The sequence below is a fragment of the Hakea prostrata genome, chromosome 3 (genome assembly GCF_041222555.1).
Source record: "Hakea prostrata isolate BN-2017 chromosome 3, UWA_Hpros_2, whole genome shotgun sequence".
Taxonomy (NCBI): domain Eukaryota; kingdom Viridiplantae; phylum Streptophyta; class Magnoliopsida; order Proteales; family Proteaceae; genus Hakea; species Hakea prostrata.
The window spans coordinates 38,426,999-38,444,962 of record NC_142602.1 but is presented as its reverse complement, the minus strand read 5'-3'; the positions used below and the strand labels follow the sequence as shown (position 1 = coordinate 38,444,962).

Sequence of the window (17,964 nt, the reverse complement as noted above, 5' to 3'; positions counted from 1 at the left end):
CAAACTCCCTGGAACTACCCTCTCGTGTAGCTATAAGCCTCTCATCAAGGATGTCCTCAATTGCTTCAGCTCTGTTGTGAAACTTTGGCCTAGGTGGTAATGATGTCGTAGGATGGGAGAGGTTTGAACACCAGGGTCATCAAGAATGAAGGGAAGGACCTCAAGGTCATCTAGATATAGGAGGCAACAATAAAGGTGCTATGGTATGGAACAAGATCCTTTATATTGAAAACAGTAGTAACATGTCAACTAGCAAATCAAGATCACAAGCATTGGCACCTATTCTTTTTAGAACCTCAAAGGGACCTACAATACGATCATGTCATTGCTTGCTTTCCCTTTAGTTGAACATTGCGATCTGCAAGGTTTAAAGTATTAGTATCAAGTATAGTATCGGTTAGGTGATTTTAAGAGACGTATCATCCCATATCGAGTATTGTATCGCTCTGGCTAATGTATTTTAGCATAGTTCAATAGAGAGACGTATTGAGATGTATCATATCGCTTGGGTCAAATATGGATACTTATCGGCTAGTATCGTATGGTATCATGGGATACTTTAAACCTTGGCGATCTGATCCTAACCATCACCATATCTCCATTTTGGGATTCTCACAGTCATTGATGAACTTAGAGGATTGATGACTCAAGTTCAAGAGCAACCTGAAAGGCTTGAAGAGAATAGACCATGCAAGAATTTCAAAAAGGATACATGTGTGGTTAGGATCAGATTGCAGCATTTCATTGTAGTGAAAAGGAACAAAGTACATGCTCATCATGCAAGTCCATTCAAGGTTTTAAAACGAATAGGCATTAATGCCTATGCTCTTAATCTACTAGCTAACATGGGATTTACTAATATTTTCAATCTAGAGGATCTTCTTCCCTACCATGGCACCCCTACTGCAACCTCCTTTTATCTAGATGACCTTATACCCTTCCTTAAATTCTTGATGACCCCATTTGCCCAAACCCCCTACCTCCCGACCACATCACCACCACATATGCCAAAGTTTCACAAGAGAGCTGAAGCAATTGAACAAATCCTTGATGAGAGAGTTATAACTACATGAAAGGGTGGTTCCAGAGAGTTCTAGTTAAATGGCGTGATCGACTCGAGATTGGCAGGACTTGGATCACAGTTGAGGAGCTACAGCAACTTGACTTATACAAGCTTGAGTACTACCAAAGTCTTTATTCAGCGAAAGTGAATACTTCCAAATTGGAGAGAGTTGATGAGAACATCATTCCTTTGGAGCGACTGTTTCAAGATTATCAATGGCGACGATGTAGAGATCAGCCCACTACAGCACTTAAATGGAAGGACAACAAGTTTAGAAGCTATCTAATTGACAAAGTCTGTCGGTGAAGCTTGGTTGCTTTTTAATAGTTACACGTATTTTATTTGGATTAATTTGTTTCTTTGTTGGGTTTATGTGGGTTATTGGGTTTTATTTGGTTCATTTGGGTTCTTATTTGGGCCATTTAATGTAAGTGGGCTTTGGGTTGACCCATGGGTTATAATCAGCCCATGAGATATTTCATTCAAGTGTACCGCTGTGGATTTGCAATTTTGGCCTTAGTGTCGGGACATTATTATGAAGATTATCTTGGGTTTTGAATTTTGAACTTTAAACTTCAAATTTTTCTTATAAGAATAATGTAACCACGATGGAAATCAGATTATCGAATGAAATTTGGAAACTTTTATGCACAAGAAACCTTCTCCCTCTCCCGACATCACTCCTCTCCCTCTTATTCTCAGTAAGCCCCCTTCTGCTCTCTTCTGGTAACCTCCCTCTTTCCTCGTTTCTCTCTTCTCTGCACAAACAGACCCCTATCCCCTTCTTTTCTCTGTCAGGCAATTCCTGCTGCCTCTCTCTTTTCTTTTCCATTTTTTTTCTTCTTCATTTTATGTTTGGCAGTGGTTCCCCCCCCCCCATCCCCTTTTTTTCTCTTCGGCATTTAGTTACAGCCTCCCTTTTTTTCTTTGTACGGCAGTCCCTTGCTGCCATCTTTCTTTCTTTTTAACTCCTCACAGTGGAAAATCCCCCCCCCCCATCTCTTAATTTTCTCTGTTAATTAATGCCTCCCTTCTTTTCCCCCTTTTTCTTTTCTTTTCTGTGCAGTAGTCCCATCCTGCTATTTTCTTTCTTGGTTTCCTTTTTAATTTTCTCACAGTGGAAATCCCTTCCCCCTATCTCTTAATTTCTCTGTTATTTATTTTCTTAGTTCACTGACCTCTGTTTGCAGCCCCTCCTGGCCATTAGCAGGTACTTTATTTATTTTTTAATTTTTTTCCTATTTTGTTTATCAACTCCTGCAACTGCTTGATAAGGTAACTTGCACCTGCCATTCAGAATATTTAATTTTTCTACCTTGAGCCAGCTTGTTCACCTCTCTTCCTGCGGTAGATTTATTTCCATTAAATCCTAGGATCCTTTCAAAATGTTGTTTGCTAAATTTTATTGTTAGTTACAGATTCCTGAATATGACAGCAAGTTTAGGAAGTCTTGACAAGCTGGCATTCAAGTAGGTGCTATATTGCAGGATCCCCAACCACATGTTTCCCCATTGAGTATTGTTTAATCTTGCATATTAGTTTAGGCTGATATTAAATGATACTCCATTTATTTCTTTCAGAGTCGTATGTTGATCACTTATTTGCGGCTGCTATCCTCTATGTTTGATATTTTCCCATTTACACATGCATCCACCTACAGCACGCATAACCTGCCTTGTAGGACCCCTAGCCCCTAGGGTTTCCCATACATCACAATCACTTATGCACTGATCATCCATGGCAACTGTATGTAGAGAACCCAAAATTTTAGTAAAAGAGAAACCCACCAAACAAAGTCACTTCTTCCCCCGGACCCTTCCTCTTCAATCTTCTTTTCTTCTTGTTCCACCCCTTTTAGAATCCAACCTTCTCCACAACTCTTCTCCCTTCCCCTGCACCCCATCTATGTGCAACTCTGACCCATTGTACCCCTATCCACTACCAGCCCCTGCTTTCATTCTCTGCAAGTAACCCCTTGCAATAATTATCTGATGCACGGTTTTAAGAACTGAGAATCAGATTTCTAACTCTGCCAATTTGGATTAATTATCCTTAACGACAAGATGGAAGAACCTGTAAGCAAAGTTAGTTACGTGGACTCAGAAGAAAGAAATTTGCAGGGGAATAAGACTTCAAGCGCAGAAAATCACAAAGCCATTGCTTGAACGCAGCAGGTTCTTTTAGGTTCTATTAAGAAAAGGAAGCAACAAGAGGTGGAAGTCTTGGAAATGCAAAATGTGAAATAACTTACCAAGCAGCATAAGTAATCCTCCAATTCAAACAACACCAAACACCATTAACCAAAAATGGAGAGCAGATGGGGACCCTAAAGAAAATATCAGATGAGTTTGCCGACCTTTTGATCCAAACTCGCCCAAGACCACCAATGTTATCCTAAATTGGGTTTAGATATCTAATTGATCTTTAACAGATACTTCCATCATCAGGATGCAAGTTCAGGCTACTTGAGTTTTTCACAATTGGTATGACCTCAGTAGAGGTAGGACAACTTATATGATTTCAAACATTTTCTCTGATGTGCGCAACATTCTCGCTCTTTTGAAGCCAACGTTTACAAAACCAAACAACTTCGAGAGCATCAGCATTCAATGTGGCATGAATGTGAAGCCTCAATGGATTTTTCAGGGATGAAATAAGAGGTACATATATTTCTGTTTGAAGAGGATAGCGAGAACTAAGAAGTGGGATTTATTTCTTGAAACCCATCAAACTTGGAACGATTGGAGGTTTAGCTATCGAATTGAAGCTTGCATTCCAATTGAACCCCATATCCACCTACCCACTGAATCTGCAACTTCGGCTGGGGTTTGGGAGGGGAAGCTGAGGACATTGATTAGAATGAGGGAAGAGTGGGGAGGGACAGGAAGCTTTGTGAGTGAACATGTATGGTTGCTAGAATGGGACCACCAACAATGGAACGAGATTACGTTATCCGCTTCTTGTGGGCGGAGGGTCACGGTAGACCTCCAAGCGTGACCACCGTTCAGTCTGATCTTAAGTTCGATACAAAATCAGGTAATGAGCTAAAGGTAGCTTGTCTCACTCTCCTCACTAAAAAATGCCCAACCGGGATAGTCATCGAGTCTGGCCAAAGAAATAGCCTTATGGGTTGGGACACAGATAGAGATTCTTACTTTAGTCGATCAATAGTCAGTATCACCACTTTGTATCGGGACCAGAAGAGATGATCAGGGACATGCGGTCAGCCATTTTTTTCCTTGTTTTTGGATATAGACATGTTTAAGATTTAATGTCATAAATAAATGTTCATAATTTAACACAACAATTCTGAGGTAAAATGGTCATATCAACCCTAATAGGGGTAGTTAAGTCATTTCTGATTTTTAACTGAGACGCATTTTTATTGGAGGATGTACATATAAGGTGCAATTTTCTGAGAAGGTGCATGAAGACAGCCCTCTTTCAAGTATGTGCATTTAAAATTACAATGATTTAATAAATGGTATGGGAATCCAAATTGTTCCGAGATAATAAACATCCCAATCAGCATGGACTCGATAATTCAAGCAAAGGACTACAATATCTGGCAAAAAGAAACTCAATATTGTTGATGAAATAGTACATATGATGTATCATATGAGTCAACCATATATTGTTATCGATTTGATAATCCAGATAAGCAGGACAAGTGGAAGCCAAGCTGTCTCAGCTTGTTTACCACAACAGTAATCTAGCCGGGGATTGAATGGTCAAAGTGCCCAAACAATTCTAAGAGCCATCAACTATAAGTCTATAACAAGGAAATGAGAGAGAGAGAGAGAGAGAGAGAGAGAGAGAGAGAGAGAGAGAGACAGAGAGAGAGAGAGAGACAGAGATCCACTTTCAGTATTGAGTGCCTCAAACGTGTCTAGGAAATATCTAAGAAAGTTATTGATGCAGAATTAAAGACATTTTTAAGAAAGAAAAAACCCATTGGGTTAGGCCCATCAAAGGCCATGGGCTAGGACTGTTTTAGTGGGTTAAAGTTGTCCACATATGCTGAACTTCATAGTCTAAACCTAAAGCCCAAGTCCAGTTTTTAAAAAGTCAATAAAAGGGGTTGTGGTTTGAAAATAAAAGAACTCATTGTCAAAGGGGTTTTCCTTTGTCAAGAGTTAGGTAATAATAGAGTTATTAATAGGTAGGTGGTGTTAGCTAGTGGTGGGATGTTACCATTAATACTTACGTCTCTTTAGAATGCTATATAAAGAGACTTATGTAAGAGGTGAAGACACAACTCATCAATTGAAATCAAGTTGCTTTGTAGCATTCCTTCTCTATGGAGAATCCTTGTGTTTGATCAAGGTAAGTTGGTGTTCAATCCAATTGATCCACCTTGCGGTGTGAAGCCCAAGTGTTATATTGGTATTCTCAATTCCCTCATATTGTCCTTTCAATTTCTTCATCATAGTTCTGCCCCTGTTTTGAATATCTATTCAGCCCGTATTTTGTTACTCTATTATCCTTATAATACCACTCTAGTTTCAGCCCTCTTTCACATTTAAATTCTGTTTCATCTTAAATATATCAAATCTGAACTTGATTCCTTGTGAAAGATCTATTTGGCTACTGTTTTGATCAATCAAATACAGTACTACATTATTTGGTATCAGAGCCATGACAGGGAGTGAAAATTCTGGACCATCCAGTCCAACTAATCCTATGGCGGCAATGATGGAGATGGTTCAACAACTGAGCAACCAAATCACTGCGAACCAGAAGCAAATGGACGAGAAGTTCTCAGAAATGGAGGCCAAGGTTGCTGCCTCTACTCATGCTCCTCACCCTCCACTTGGTGAAGAATCCCATCCAGCTCATTTTGTAGCCAATTTTCCTACTCGGAGAAATATGGGGAAAGGACCCCAAAGGATTCTAGTTGTGCAACCAACTTTTGAGGAGCACCTACGAAGTTATTTCGCTAGAGAACAACCTACATTCAATAGGCATGTTGGTGACTCTTACAGGGTTAAGCTTGAACTCAAAGAATACTCGGGTAATCATGATCCTCAAGTCTTTTTTGATTGGTTGGCAGTGTTGGATGACTATTTTGATTGGTATGAACTATAGGAGGTACAAAAGATGAGGTTAGCACGTAACAAGCTAGTTGGAGCTGCATGTGAATGGTGGAGAACTCACGAATATAAATTGGAAGATCGTGGTAGAGCTCTTACTACATGGGAGGAAATGAAGGAAGAACTACAAGAAAAGTACTAGTCATCTACTTTTCGATTGCGACTACAAGACAGCTTAAATTCTCTTCGTCAAGGGAACTTGTCAGTTACAGAATATATATGGAACAATTTGACTCTCTTTCTTCTCGTACAGGAATTCGAGAGAGGGCGATCCAAATCTTGTCACGTTTCAGATTGGGTTTACGACCTCAAATCAATAGGGCCATTGGAATTTTGGATGTAGAAAACATGCGGAATTGTTTTGAAAAGGCCCTACGTGCGGAAGAATTATTGGCATCCAACAACAAAAGGTTTGGATACCAAGCCGGGGAGGCTAGGCGCAGTTTTCCAGCACCAAAACCTACAAAAACAACCCCTACTCAACCCGGCAAGGCTTCTATGACTAGTGGCAGCCAAGCACAATGTTTTCACTGTCAAGAGGTTGGACATTATACTAAACATTGCCCACACCGTCAAAAGATTAATGTTGTTGCTAAGATTGTCAACAGAGGAAGAAGATCCTGATCTATTCCCATACCCGCTCGATGATGGCAACTATGACGAAGCTACATATGATGAGGATGATGCTAATAGAGGTGATGCATATAGCATTCATATAGTAAGCCACATCTTGGTGGCTGAAACCAAAGGAGAGGACTGGCGGCGCAATTGTACAGCCGTATGAAGCCTGGAGATAATCCCATTGGTGATAGTTGATAGTGGGAGCTGCGTCAACGTTACTTCAGACACCTTTACGAAGAAATCAAACTTGAAGGTGGAGAAGCACCCTCAACCATATCGGGTAACCTTGCTGAATGGGAATACTCGTAGGTAAATCAACCAGTGTTTCATACCACTGAAGCTCCATCAATATGAGGAAGAGGTATGGTGTAATGTAATCCCTATACATCTTACTGATGATCTGTTTGGTCAACCATGGATGTATGATAATGGTGTTATGGTCGGGGGGAAGAAAAACCAATGTGTATTCAAGTTCAAAGGACTTCACATTGTCATCCACCCAGTCAATGTCCCAACTGAAATGCATCAATGGAGGTCCTTGAGGACCAACCAAAAGGGGACCAATGAAGCACAAAAGTTGTTGTCCATACTGCAAAAGAAGTTGTTGGTTGTTCCTCACACGGAGTTCATTCACACTAGCCATGATACAAGGTTGGTATTGGCTCTTGTTACGAGGGAAGTCATGCCTCCACCTGAGGTAACATTCCCTCCACCCATCAAAGAGTTACTTTTTTATTTTTTTTAATGTGGTTCCTGATGAGTTGCCTAATGAGATACCTCCTATGTGCGACATTCAACATGCCATTGATTTGGTACCAGGTTTGGTGTTACCAAACCTACAGGCTTATCACCTTAGCCCAACAGAGCACAATGAACTCAAAAGACAGGTGAATGAGTTGCTACATAAAGGATTCATTCAGGAGAGCTTAAGTCCATGTGTTGTACCAGCATTACTGACTCCAAAGAAGGATGGCTCATGGCGCATGTGTGTGGACAGTAAAGCAATCAACAAGATTACAGTCAAGTATAGGTTTCCTATACTACGTCTTGATAACATGTTAGACATGATATCCAAGGTTGAGATCTTTTCTAAATTGGATCTTAGAAGTGGCTATCATCAGATTCGTATTCGGCCTAGAGATGAGTGGAAGACTGCCTTCAAAACCAAGGATGGACTATTCGAATAGAAAGTCATGTCTTTTGATCTAACAAATGCACCTAGTACATTCATGAGGGTAATGACACAGGTACTCCATCCTTTTATTGGTCAATTTTTTGTCATAAACTTTGATGATATATTGATCTACAACAAGCATCTAGACAATCACATCGATCATCCACAGCAAGTCTTAAGAGTGCTTCGCCATGAGAAGCTATACATCAATCTCAAGAAATGCTCCTTTATGCTGCCAAAGGTTGTGTTCATTGGTTTTATTATCTCATCATAGGGGGTTGAAGCTGATCTAAAGAAGATAAAAAGTATAACAAATTGGGCTACACCAAAGACAATCATAGACTTGCATCATTTTACAGGAGATTCATTCGGAACTTTAGTGCAGTCATGGCACCTATTACCGAGTGTTTAAAGCAAGGCAAAGGTGAGTTTAAATGGACAGCAGCGGCAACCAAAGCCTTTTGTCTTATCAAGCAAAAGATGACAGAGGCTTCAATACTTCGCTTGCCAGATTTTGACCGTATATTTAAGGTAGCAACTGATGCCTCACATATTGGTTTAGGAGGTGTATTGATGCAAGGAGGGCACCCTATCGCTTTTTGTAGCGAGAAACTCAATGATGCCAAGTGACACTATTCGACATATGATCTAGAGCTCTATGTTGTTGTCCAGGTGTTACGCCATTGGAGACATTATCTCATTGGCAAAGAGTTCATTCTCTATATCGATTATGAGGCCCTCAAGTATTTACATTCACAGAAGTCAATTAGCAACAGGCACACTAAATGGGTTGTTTACCTACAAGAGTTTGTGTTATCAATGAAGTACAAAGCAGGAAAGGAGAATACAGTGGCTGATGCATTGAGCCGAAAAGTACTTACTATTAGCACATTCTCAACACATGCAATTAGCATTGATCATATACGTGATGGGTACGCATCTGATGAAGATTTCAACATGCCATACAAGGAGTTACAGCAAAGCAGGCAGCATCATAAATACTCACTTCACGATGAGTATTTGTTTTTGGGAACTCGGTTATGCATTCCAAATTCCTCCCTACGACATCACATCGTACGGGAGTTGCATGGCGGAGGTTTGGGAGGTCATTTCGACAGGGATAAGACTATCATACAAGTTACCGATCGGTATTATTGGCCTCATATTGCAAAGGATGTTGATTATGTAATCAAGAGATGCAGAGTCTGTCAGCTAGCCAAGGGAACCAAGCAAAATATAGGTCTGTACTCAACATTACCAGTTCCTCATGCACTTTGGATTGATATTAGTATGGCTTTCGTACTTGGGCTACCCTCAACAAAAGAGCAATACGACTCCATCATGGTTGTGGTTTAACCGATTCTCAAAGATGGCTCAGTTTATACCATGTCGCAAGACCTTTGATGCATCTCACATTGCAAAGATATTCTTTAAGGAGGTTGTACGACTACATGGGCTACCACGTAGCATTGTCTCAAATCGTGACGTCAAGTTCATGAGCTACTTTTGGAAGACATTGTGGCTGACAACTAACACAAAGTTACAATTTTCAACCGCATTCCATCCACAAACTGACAGTCAGATAGAGGTGGTGAATCAAAGCTTGGGAAACTTACTAAGGTGTTTGGTTCGTGACTATGAGAAGACATGGCCGTCCATACTCAACATAGTTAAGTTTGCTTACAACAGCTCAGTTAAACATACAACAGGTCGTACTCCTTTTGAGATTCTACTTGGAGTTCAACATCAACGGCCTATAGACCTCATTCCACTACCACCACAAGCACGCTTGAGTACTGAGGCTGACAAGTTTTTGTGCCATATCACAGAGGTACATGCTAATGTTTGCCAAAGAATAGCTTTTAGCAATGATGTCTACAAGGCTATAGCAAATCCGTCATCGACGATATATGGAGTTTCAACCGGGAGACATGGTGATGGTTTGTGTCAACCCAGAAAGGTTCCAACATGGAGTCAACAACAAACTCCATCCAAAGAAGATGGGTTCATACAAGGTGCTGAAACGTATTGTACCAAATGCTTATGTACTCGAGCTACCAGAAGAAATGAACATAAGCAATATCTTCAACGTGGCTGACTTACATCTTTATGTAGGACACCACTCTGATGATGGAGACACTTAACAAATGTTGAGGCTGCCCCAACTCAAGCCACCAATCACTACATCATTAAAGAGGTTTTGGATGACTTTTACAAAACCACTTGTCGTGGCACTGGATACCATGCTTACCTCGTCAAATGGAAGAATCGTCCACGACATGATAGTTCTTGGATTCATGCTGATGATTTAAAAAAACTCGATCCCGATTTGTATGAATGTTACATGTCACTCATTCATTCGTCAGAGACAAATGTTTTCAAGCCAGGGAGAGTTGATGCAAAACTAAAGACATATTTAAGAAAGAAAAAACCCATTGGGTTAGCCCATCAAAGGCCTAAACCTATCACCTAAATCAGCCAATGGCTTTCATGGGCTAGGACTGTTTTAGTGGGTTAAAGTTAGCCCACATATGTTGAACTTCATAATCTGACCTAAGACCAAGTCTCGTTTTTGAAAAGTAAATAAAAGGAATTGTGGTTTGAAAATAAAAGAACTCATTGTCAAAGGAGTTTTCCGTTGTCAAGAGTTAGGTAGTAATTGAGTTATTAATAGGTAGGTGATGCTAGCTAATGGTTGGATTTTACCATTAATATTTATGTCTCTTTAGAATGCTATATAAAGAGACTTATGTAAGAGGTGAAGACACAACTCATCAATTGAAATCAAATTGCTTTATAACATTTCTTCTCTATGGAGATTCCTTATGTTTGATCAAGGTAATTGGTGTTTGATCCAATCGATCCACATTGCGGTGTGAAGCCCGGGTGTTACATTGCTATTCTCAATTCCCTCGTATTGTCCTTTCAATTTCTTCATCATAGTTTTGCCCATGTTTTGAAGATCTATTCAGCCCGTATTTTGTTACTCTATTATCCTTATAATACCACTCTAGTTTCAGCCCTCTTTCACATCTAAATTCTGTTTCATCTTAAGTTTATCAAATATGAACTTGATTCCCTGTGAAAGGTCCTATTTGGCTATTGTTTTGATCAATCAAATACAGTACTACATTATTCGATCCACCATGTGGTGTGAAGCCCGGGTGTTACATTGTTATTCTCAATTCCCTCATATTGTCCTTTCAATTTCTTCATCATAGTTCTGCCCCTATTTTGAAGATCTATTCAGCTCGTATTTTGTTACTCTATTATACTTATAATACCACTCTAGTTTCAGCCCTCTTTCACATCTAAATCTGTTTTATCCAAATCTGAACTTGATCCCTGTGAAAGGTCCTATTTGGCTACTGTTTTGATCAATCAAATATAGTACTACATTAGTCATCATATTACAGCATTAAAGAAAACTATCATATCATACAAAAGAAAAGTCAGCAGAGAATTTTAGGATAACTATCATACTATCATACTATTTTTGTTTATTATTTTACCCTCATTCTTTTGACCACCTATGCCCCCACCATCGCCCTTACCAACTCACCTTTTCCCTGTTCATCCCCGTTTCGGCACCTCCTCTAACGATTACCATAATTGTCTCCCCACTAAAATGTTACAATTTTCTCAATTTAAAGATGTTATTAAATCGTGGTGTATAAACTTGAAACGAATGTTTTAGGTGGTAAGGATTGGGATGCTTGATAAGTACATTTATGTGTGAAATCTTAGGGCATAAAGCATGCATTTTACACATTTAGAGTGGAGCTACCTTGGGTTTTATGTTGTTTTTGCAGATTTTAGGACTTTTCAAAATTTAAGCAAACATTTGGAGTTTTGGGTATGAAACATGCAATTTTACACGTCAAGAGGTCCGTTCAAATTCTCAAGTGTGAAAATGGGCTTGATTAGGAGCATGATGAGCTAGAGATGTGATTATGGGCCAACTCTAAAATATTTTAGAAATAAAGAAGAACACAGAGAGAAAGAGTCCTTGCATGCTTCAATATTTTGTTTCCTATTTGAGACTTGATCAAAGAAGGAAAAAGAGGAAAAATAATCCTATTCAGAGAAGGAAGAGGGAAAATTCCCGTTTTTGAGTGTCTCTGTCCAATTTCGATCAAACCCTTCATCTAATGGTCATCCGGTGTCCAATCGAGCTGATTTTTGGAGGAGAGCTTCACGACTTCTTGATCCTCAAATCCAACGGTGGAATTGTGCATTTGATCTCTCTAAGTCAATTCGATTAGTATGCAAAACCCTCCTTGGTTAAGTCAAATAGGAACTCTGAGTTTGATTCAAACTCTGTCAAGAATAATATCCCATGTAAACTCTGTAAAAGGAGAGCATACTCCAGCAAGGAAGAAGGTTTTTTAGAGCTTAGGAGGAGCACACTTTCTTTTCTATTTACTTTATTTAGGCTTTCTCTAGTTTTCTTTGATTGTTTCTGTGAAATTCTAATTTCTAAATTGAATGTTTAGGTTTAATTTTTCTATGTAATGCAACTTCAATTTCAAGTTTCAAGTTTAAGGATTCGTTTTTCTCTGGGTCTAGCAATTGCAAATCTAGTTGTTAGGGTTGGTAGAGATTCGAATCATTTGTTCAAGTTTTTTTTATTATTCAAGAATCAAAAATGCAAGTAACCTTCTTCAATAATCTTCTCTCCCCCCCCCTCCATTCTCGCTTCTATCTACCCCTTCATATTCTTAACTTAGGATTTATGTTTCAGCATTTATTTATTGTTCTTCCTTCCCCCTGGGTCCTTGATTAGAGATGCCTACAGTCGTGCCTCTCTTTGGTTAAGGTTTCCCTTTTCCTTTTATTTCTTTGTTATTTACTTTCTGCAATTTATTTTTCTCGCATTTATTTATTAGTCTCCCTTCCCCCTGGATCTCTTGATCAAAGATGCCTACAATCATGCCTCTCTTTGGTTAAGGTTTCCCTTTTCCTTTTATTGCTTTGTTATTTACTTTCTGCACTTTTTTTTTTCTCTTTAACATCCAAGTCCCCCGATTAGTAGACTGTAAGCTAGAACAAAGGGTCCATGATCAAAGTCATCCTAATTATACTCCCCTTCCCTCGATCCAGAGCTGACACTCGGATCACTTCCCTTTTATTTTTATTTATTTACTGTTCGCATTTTTTTCCTGCCTTTTATCTATGCGTTGGTTATGTTTGTGTTATGTTTAGTCTCAATTCGATCGCATTAGATGTATGGATTAGGCTAATCCGCTCATTTAATTTAAGTAATTAGTTAACAAATTTGAATCACTGCACTCTCGCATTATCATTAAGAGGTTAAATTCTAAGTGGCATATCTCTTTGAGATCGACCCGTTAGCTACACATACCGTGCGCTTGCGGTTATTTTTATTTAGCAAACAATGCTTCTACTGGAGTTCACAAACTCACCATAGGCAAATCACCGCATGGTTAGTGAATGGGGATGCTCATCTAGGTTATCTGCAAATGATCTTCGTCCTTTTAAATTTGACGCAAAATTTTTGTTTATTATAGATCATATATCAAGTTGGATTTAGTCACCACACTACCCTATGGTACCCCTTAATGGGAGGTTTAATAGGACTTGCTGCTGCAGCAGTTGGTTTGGCTGCTGCAGCCACACAGCATGAATTCCAGATCACTATATATAAAGTATGACAGTATACGATATTATAGTATGATATGTTTGTTCTTTGAAATAAAACTTCTCATTTTTTTCATTCAAACCACTGAATAATACAAAACACATGCATTTGCACATGGCTCTTTACTACTTTTCCTGAAAAGTACATACCGAATTACATAGTATTCCAAGTAAATAGTCCAATAAGCTTTTCTATGGTTAGTTTATAGAAAGTGAATACCATAAAAGCCACCGTAAGAGGAAAAGTTCAAAAAGAGAACTGGACCACTTAAGAATTAATGAGGACAGAAGCATCAATGATATCAATCAATCAAAATAAATAAAAAGAAATTAACTGACCTGTGGTCGAGCTTGTATTGTACCTTGACGACCCTTACCAGTAGGTATCCCCAAAGGATGACTATGCTCTTTTTCAAGCTTTGTAACAACCCATTTTCCTGACTTCTCTTTCCGTACCATGATCATTGCCTTGCAACCTTCCCTTGTGACTGCCCGTGGCTTCCTTACTTCGAGACACTTGTTTTTCTTATTATTTACACGAAAACCCTCTTTGTTACAAAGAAACCTTCTACTAATAACCGATCCATCACGACCTGAACGGTGGCAATTTCCAACACGGATAATAAACCCCATGCGCCTAGCATATGCATCATAATATACCATGGCAGATTCTTCAGATTCAAACTCCATACCAATATAAGGATCAATATTTCCATCTAGCAGATCAGCATGTTTAACTAACTTCAATCCATCAGGAATTTCAATCAATTCCCCATCAACTTCACCACTCATCTGTACTAGTGCATTTTCTATATTCTTGGTGTCCATATCCCCATCAGATACCACTCTGCCAGGATCTTCTATCATTCTATCAGCATCACAAGTGTACTCTCCAAAGTTCACTACACATGAAATAGTCCACCCTATCACCTTTCAAACTACACATAATACTCAAATTTTCAATGATGATAAATTTCAAACAAGAAAATTACATTGTCTACCAGTTATCCAACTGATGACCACCCCCACATACAACAAACAATATGGCACTCTAAATGGTTACTGACTAATTCAACAAATCGGAGTCATAAGCTGTTAATAAACCCTAAAAAAATTTACAGAAAGCTTGCCCACAACCAGAAGATTATTTGATCTTTTATCTAAATCTTACTCTATTATTTTTTTGTAATGGATCTCTCAGACACTCTGTCAAACAATTGGCAGACATCAAACTCTAAGCACAACGCACGAATCCACAACATCTGCCAAAATTGACAGAAAACGGTTTTAGCTTCCGAAATCATTTTGATATGTAACCCCATCATAAGAAGAGAACACCTCATCCCCGATAATCGAAACTGACAACAGCAGTTGGGAGAAAAGTTCCGTCTCACCAAAAACTTTCATAGATGAAACTCCCCAGGTTTTACTCCAATAAATATTATATTACTTCAATGAGTTGGTCTTTTGATTCAAAATTCAAACTTGAATCCACTGGAGATTCAACTAACAATCAAATAAAGCTTCTAAGCTCACAATTTCAGGGTTCATCTTTGGGTATCTGCCTTCCTCTATCGTTTAATTTCTTTTTCCCTTCTCTTTTACTTTTTTTAAAAGAAACGATCGCATGTTTTTCAAGGTAGAATAATAGAATAAGAAACGAAATCCCGTAACTTACTCTGAGTCTGGTGCTCCGTTTTGCTAACGTGCTTCTTCTCACCGTCTCTTCCTCCTCGTTTGCGATGAACTTTGTGGGTTATTCGCTTATTCGCCTTGCACTGATATGTGATAAAAGAGACGAATCAAAGATTATGGTTATGGGTTTCCTTTAGGCTCAATTGTTGACACATATATCTAACGGTTCAGATTACAAGGTAACCTAGTTGTAAAGCTGATGAAGAGCATGGGATTGTTCTTCATCAATGATTGGAGATGGTTTATTTGATTTTCCTTCCAATGGTAAAAAGAGTCAAGATCCAGCATCGCCAAACAAAGATGGACCCACCTCTGAACACTGACAAGTTAAATGAGAATTGAATCATTTTCTAAATATGTAGTGGAGAGGTGTTAGGGTATTTCAATCATCCATTTGCGAGAGTAGAAAATCTCAACTCAAAGAAAACTACGATTTGATTATTTCATTTAGGTTAAATTTGGTTCCAAAACTTCTTGGAGTCAACATTAAAATGATGTTATTTACCAAAAAAAAAAAACATTAAAATGAACCAATGGTTGTCATACTTAGGGCTGTCTAGCAGTGTTTGGCTAGGATGTCCCCGTTATATCAAACCCTAGTCGGAAGGATATTGAGACCGAACAACCCATGGTAGCAATGGGGATTCATAGGCACTCAAGACCGGTAATCAACCCGTGAGAGGACAGGAATCACATTGTGGTGGCCATTTATTGGGAGGGTTGCATATGGATAGACTTGGGCTCATGGGAGCTTAAAACCGGTAACCAACCCGTGAGGGGACATGAGAGCTTCCCGTTTACCATATGTGGATGACCAATAGGGTTGATGAGTCCGTAGTCAGGGACTATGAGGACTCTAGTGTGAAGGATACCGGAAAGGATCGCTAGGGGCGAGGAATGGACGTATCTGGAACTGAGTTGATGTGACTGAGTAGATGACTTGCATTGGGCTAGGCTTAACCTTGACATGCGCCAATACTTAGACCAATGGTGATATGAGAGAGCGGTGACCTAACCCCCAGCCATGGAATGTCCCGAGGGATGCCGGACCCATTACCAACCGATGATGAGTAATTTGAGACATTCCCAAAGAAGTATGGTGCTATGATTTAAATCATGTCTGTCAATGAAGACCATCATACATAGAGTTTAGATGCATACTTACATTACCTGTTTCATATTGCATTGCATCTTGTTATGTTCTACTGCATGCTATTTATGTTGTTATGAGTTAACTTGCCTTGCTGAGTTCATTCAAACTCACTCCTTTTTGTGCAATCTTTTTGTTAGATTATTCTACAGGTATTGACTACTATGAAGGACAATATGATGAAGTGCAAGCAAATGAAGCGTACTACACACAAGGTGTTGGCAACAATGAAGATCACACTGATGATCCCACGAGCGATCAAGTTGCGTACTACAATTAGACATAGGGTAGAATTGGAACATCTGTGTTGGATTGATGAAGTCCACTATTTTGAAGATGTTATCTATAGAATAGAAAACTCGTAGTTCAATTTGACTTTCTTTTCCTTACTTTCCTTTTGAAATAGTTGTAATTCTTTTTAGACTTACGTGCTACATTCCATTGTAACCATGGAGTGAGATTCTGCCTCACTCTACTTCTTTTTGATGTGCTTACATCTGTAATCATTTTCCGCACTCTAATTATACTGATATTCATTTCCTGATTTAGATCTTTTGTTTATAATATTAAAACGTTGATTATTTTCTGTTCATGTTTATATTGCATCTGTGGGAAGATGATTTCCTTGATACTTGATCTTTGGGGCTGTGGATCACACACTCGGGTATGCCAGTTAGGGTACCGGCTGGGGGGATGTGACAGTGTGAACCCGGTTCAATGGGTTCGGTGCAACTTTTCTCGTATCATTTGCCCCATAGGCTGAGCGTTCGAGCGACGCCGTGGAATGCTTGGTTTGGCTTTGCATTCTTCCTGAACTTGAGTGAAGACAAGAAGTCTTTTCATGTTAAGCTTCTTCGCTTCCTCTGACTTCTTTAGCCATATCATCACATTTAATACTTCTGACATTTACTTTCAGCAAGGTGTCGTCGAACCGTTCTAACGCCTCACTCCCTGTGTATAGTGCGCCACATGGCAGTCGGGGAGGTGCGAACATTACGTCTAGTCGTTCGAACTGTCGTGTCTCAGGCTTTTATCATCATTGCTAATGTTTTTGAATCGTCATTGATTAGAGACCGTTGATGATTTTTCATCTGAGTCGATTGTTCATTTTACTTGAACCAACGCATGATCTTGCCCGTCAATCAAATTCAATCTCATGCATTCATTTGAATTTTGAATCTATAAAAGGCTTTTCTTGCCTCATTTCCTCTTTTCACTTCTCTGCTCTTATGCATCAGAAAACACTCTTGCTTTCAAGTTATTCAGCTTGTGCTCTTACAAGTTTCCAATTTTGGCCTGTGAGATTCAAGCTTCGTCCTTCTAGTTTTCTCAAGATCACAAGTAAGTTTTCTCTCCTTACTTTTGTTACATCTTTTTGTTTTCTCTTTTGCATTCATACAGTCTATTCTGCCTCTGCTATTCTATCCATCCCTTTCTCTTTGAAAATGGATAGTGGTAAGACTTCGGAGGAGGGCGATTCTATAGATCGCTTGATTGAGGGTGAGGA

General features: G+C 39.2%; 1 protein-coding gene across 1 annotated transcript in view; it reads right to left on the bottom strand.

Moving 5' to 3' along the window:
- Window positions 1-15,511, bottom strand: part of LOC149022199 (protein FAR-RED ELONGATED HYPOCOTYL 3-like) — a 29,916-nt gene extending 14,405 nt beyond the window's left edge. Inside the window, exons 1-2 of the mRNA XM_089150370.1 lie at window positions 15,291-15,511; window positions 13,952-14,514 (exon numbers count right to left, since the gene is read on the bottom strand). Of these exons, the coding sequence (XP_089006496.1) occupies window positions 13,952-14,514; window position 15,291 (564 nt within the window). The 5' untranslated portion in view covers window positions 15,292-15,511. The remainder of the gene's footprint in view (window positions 1-13,951; window positions 14,515-15,290) is intronic.
- Window positions 15,512-17,964: the final 2,453 nt, after the last annotated feature.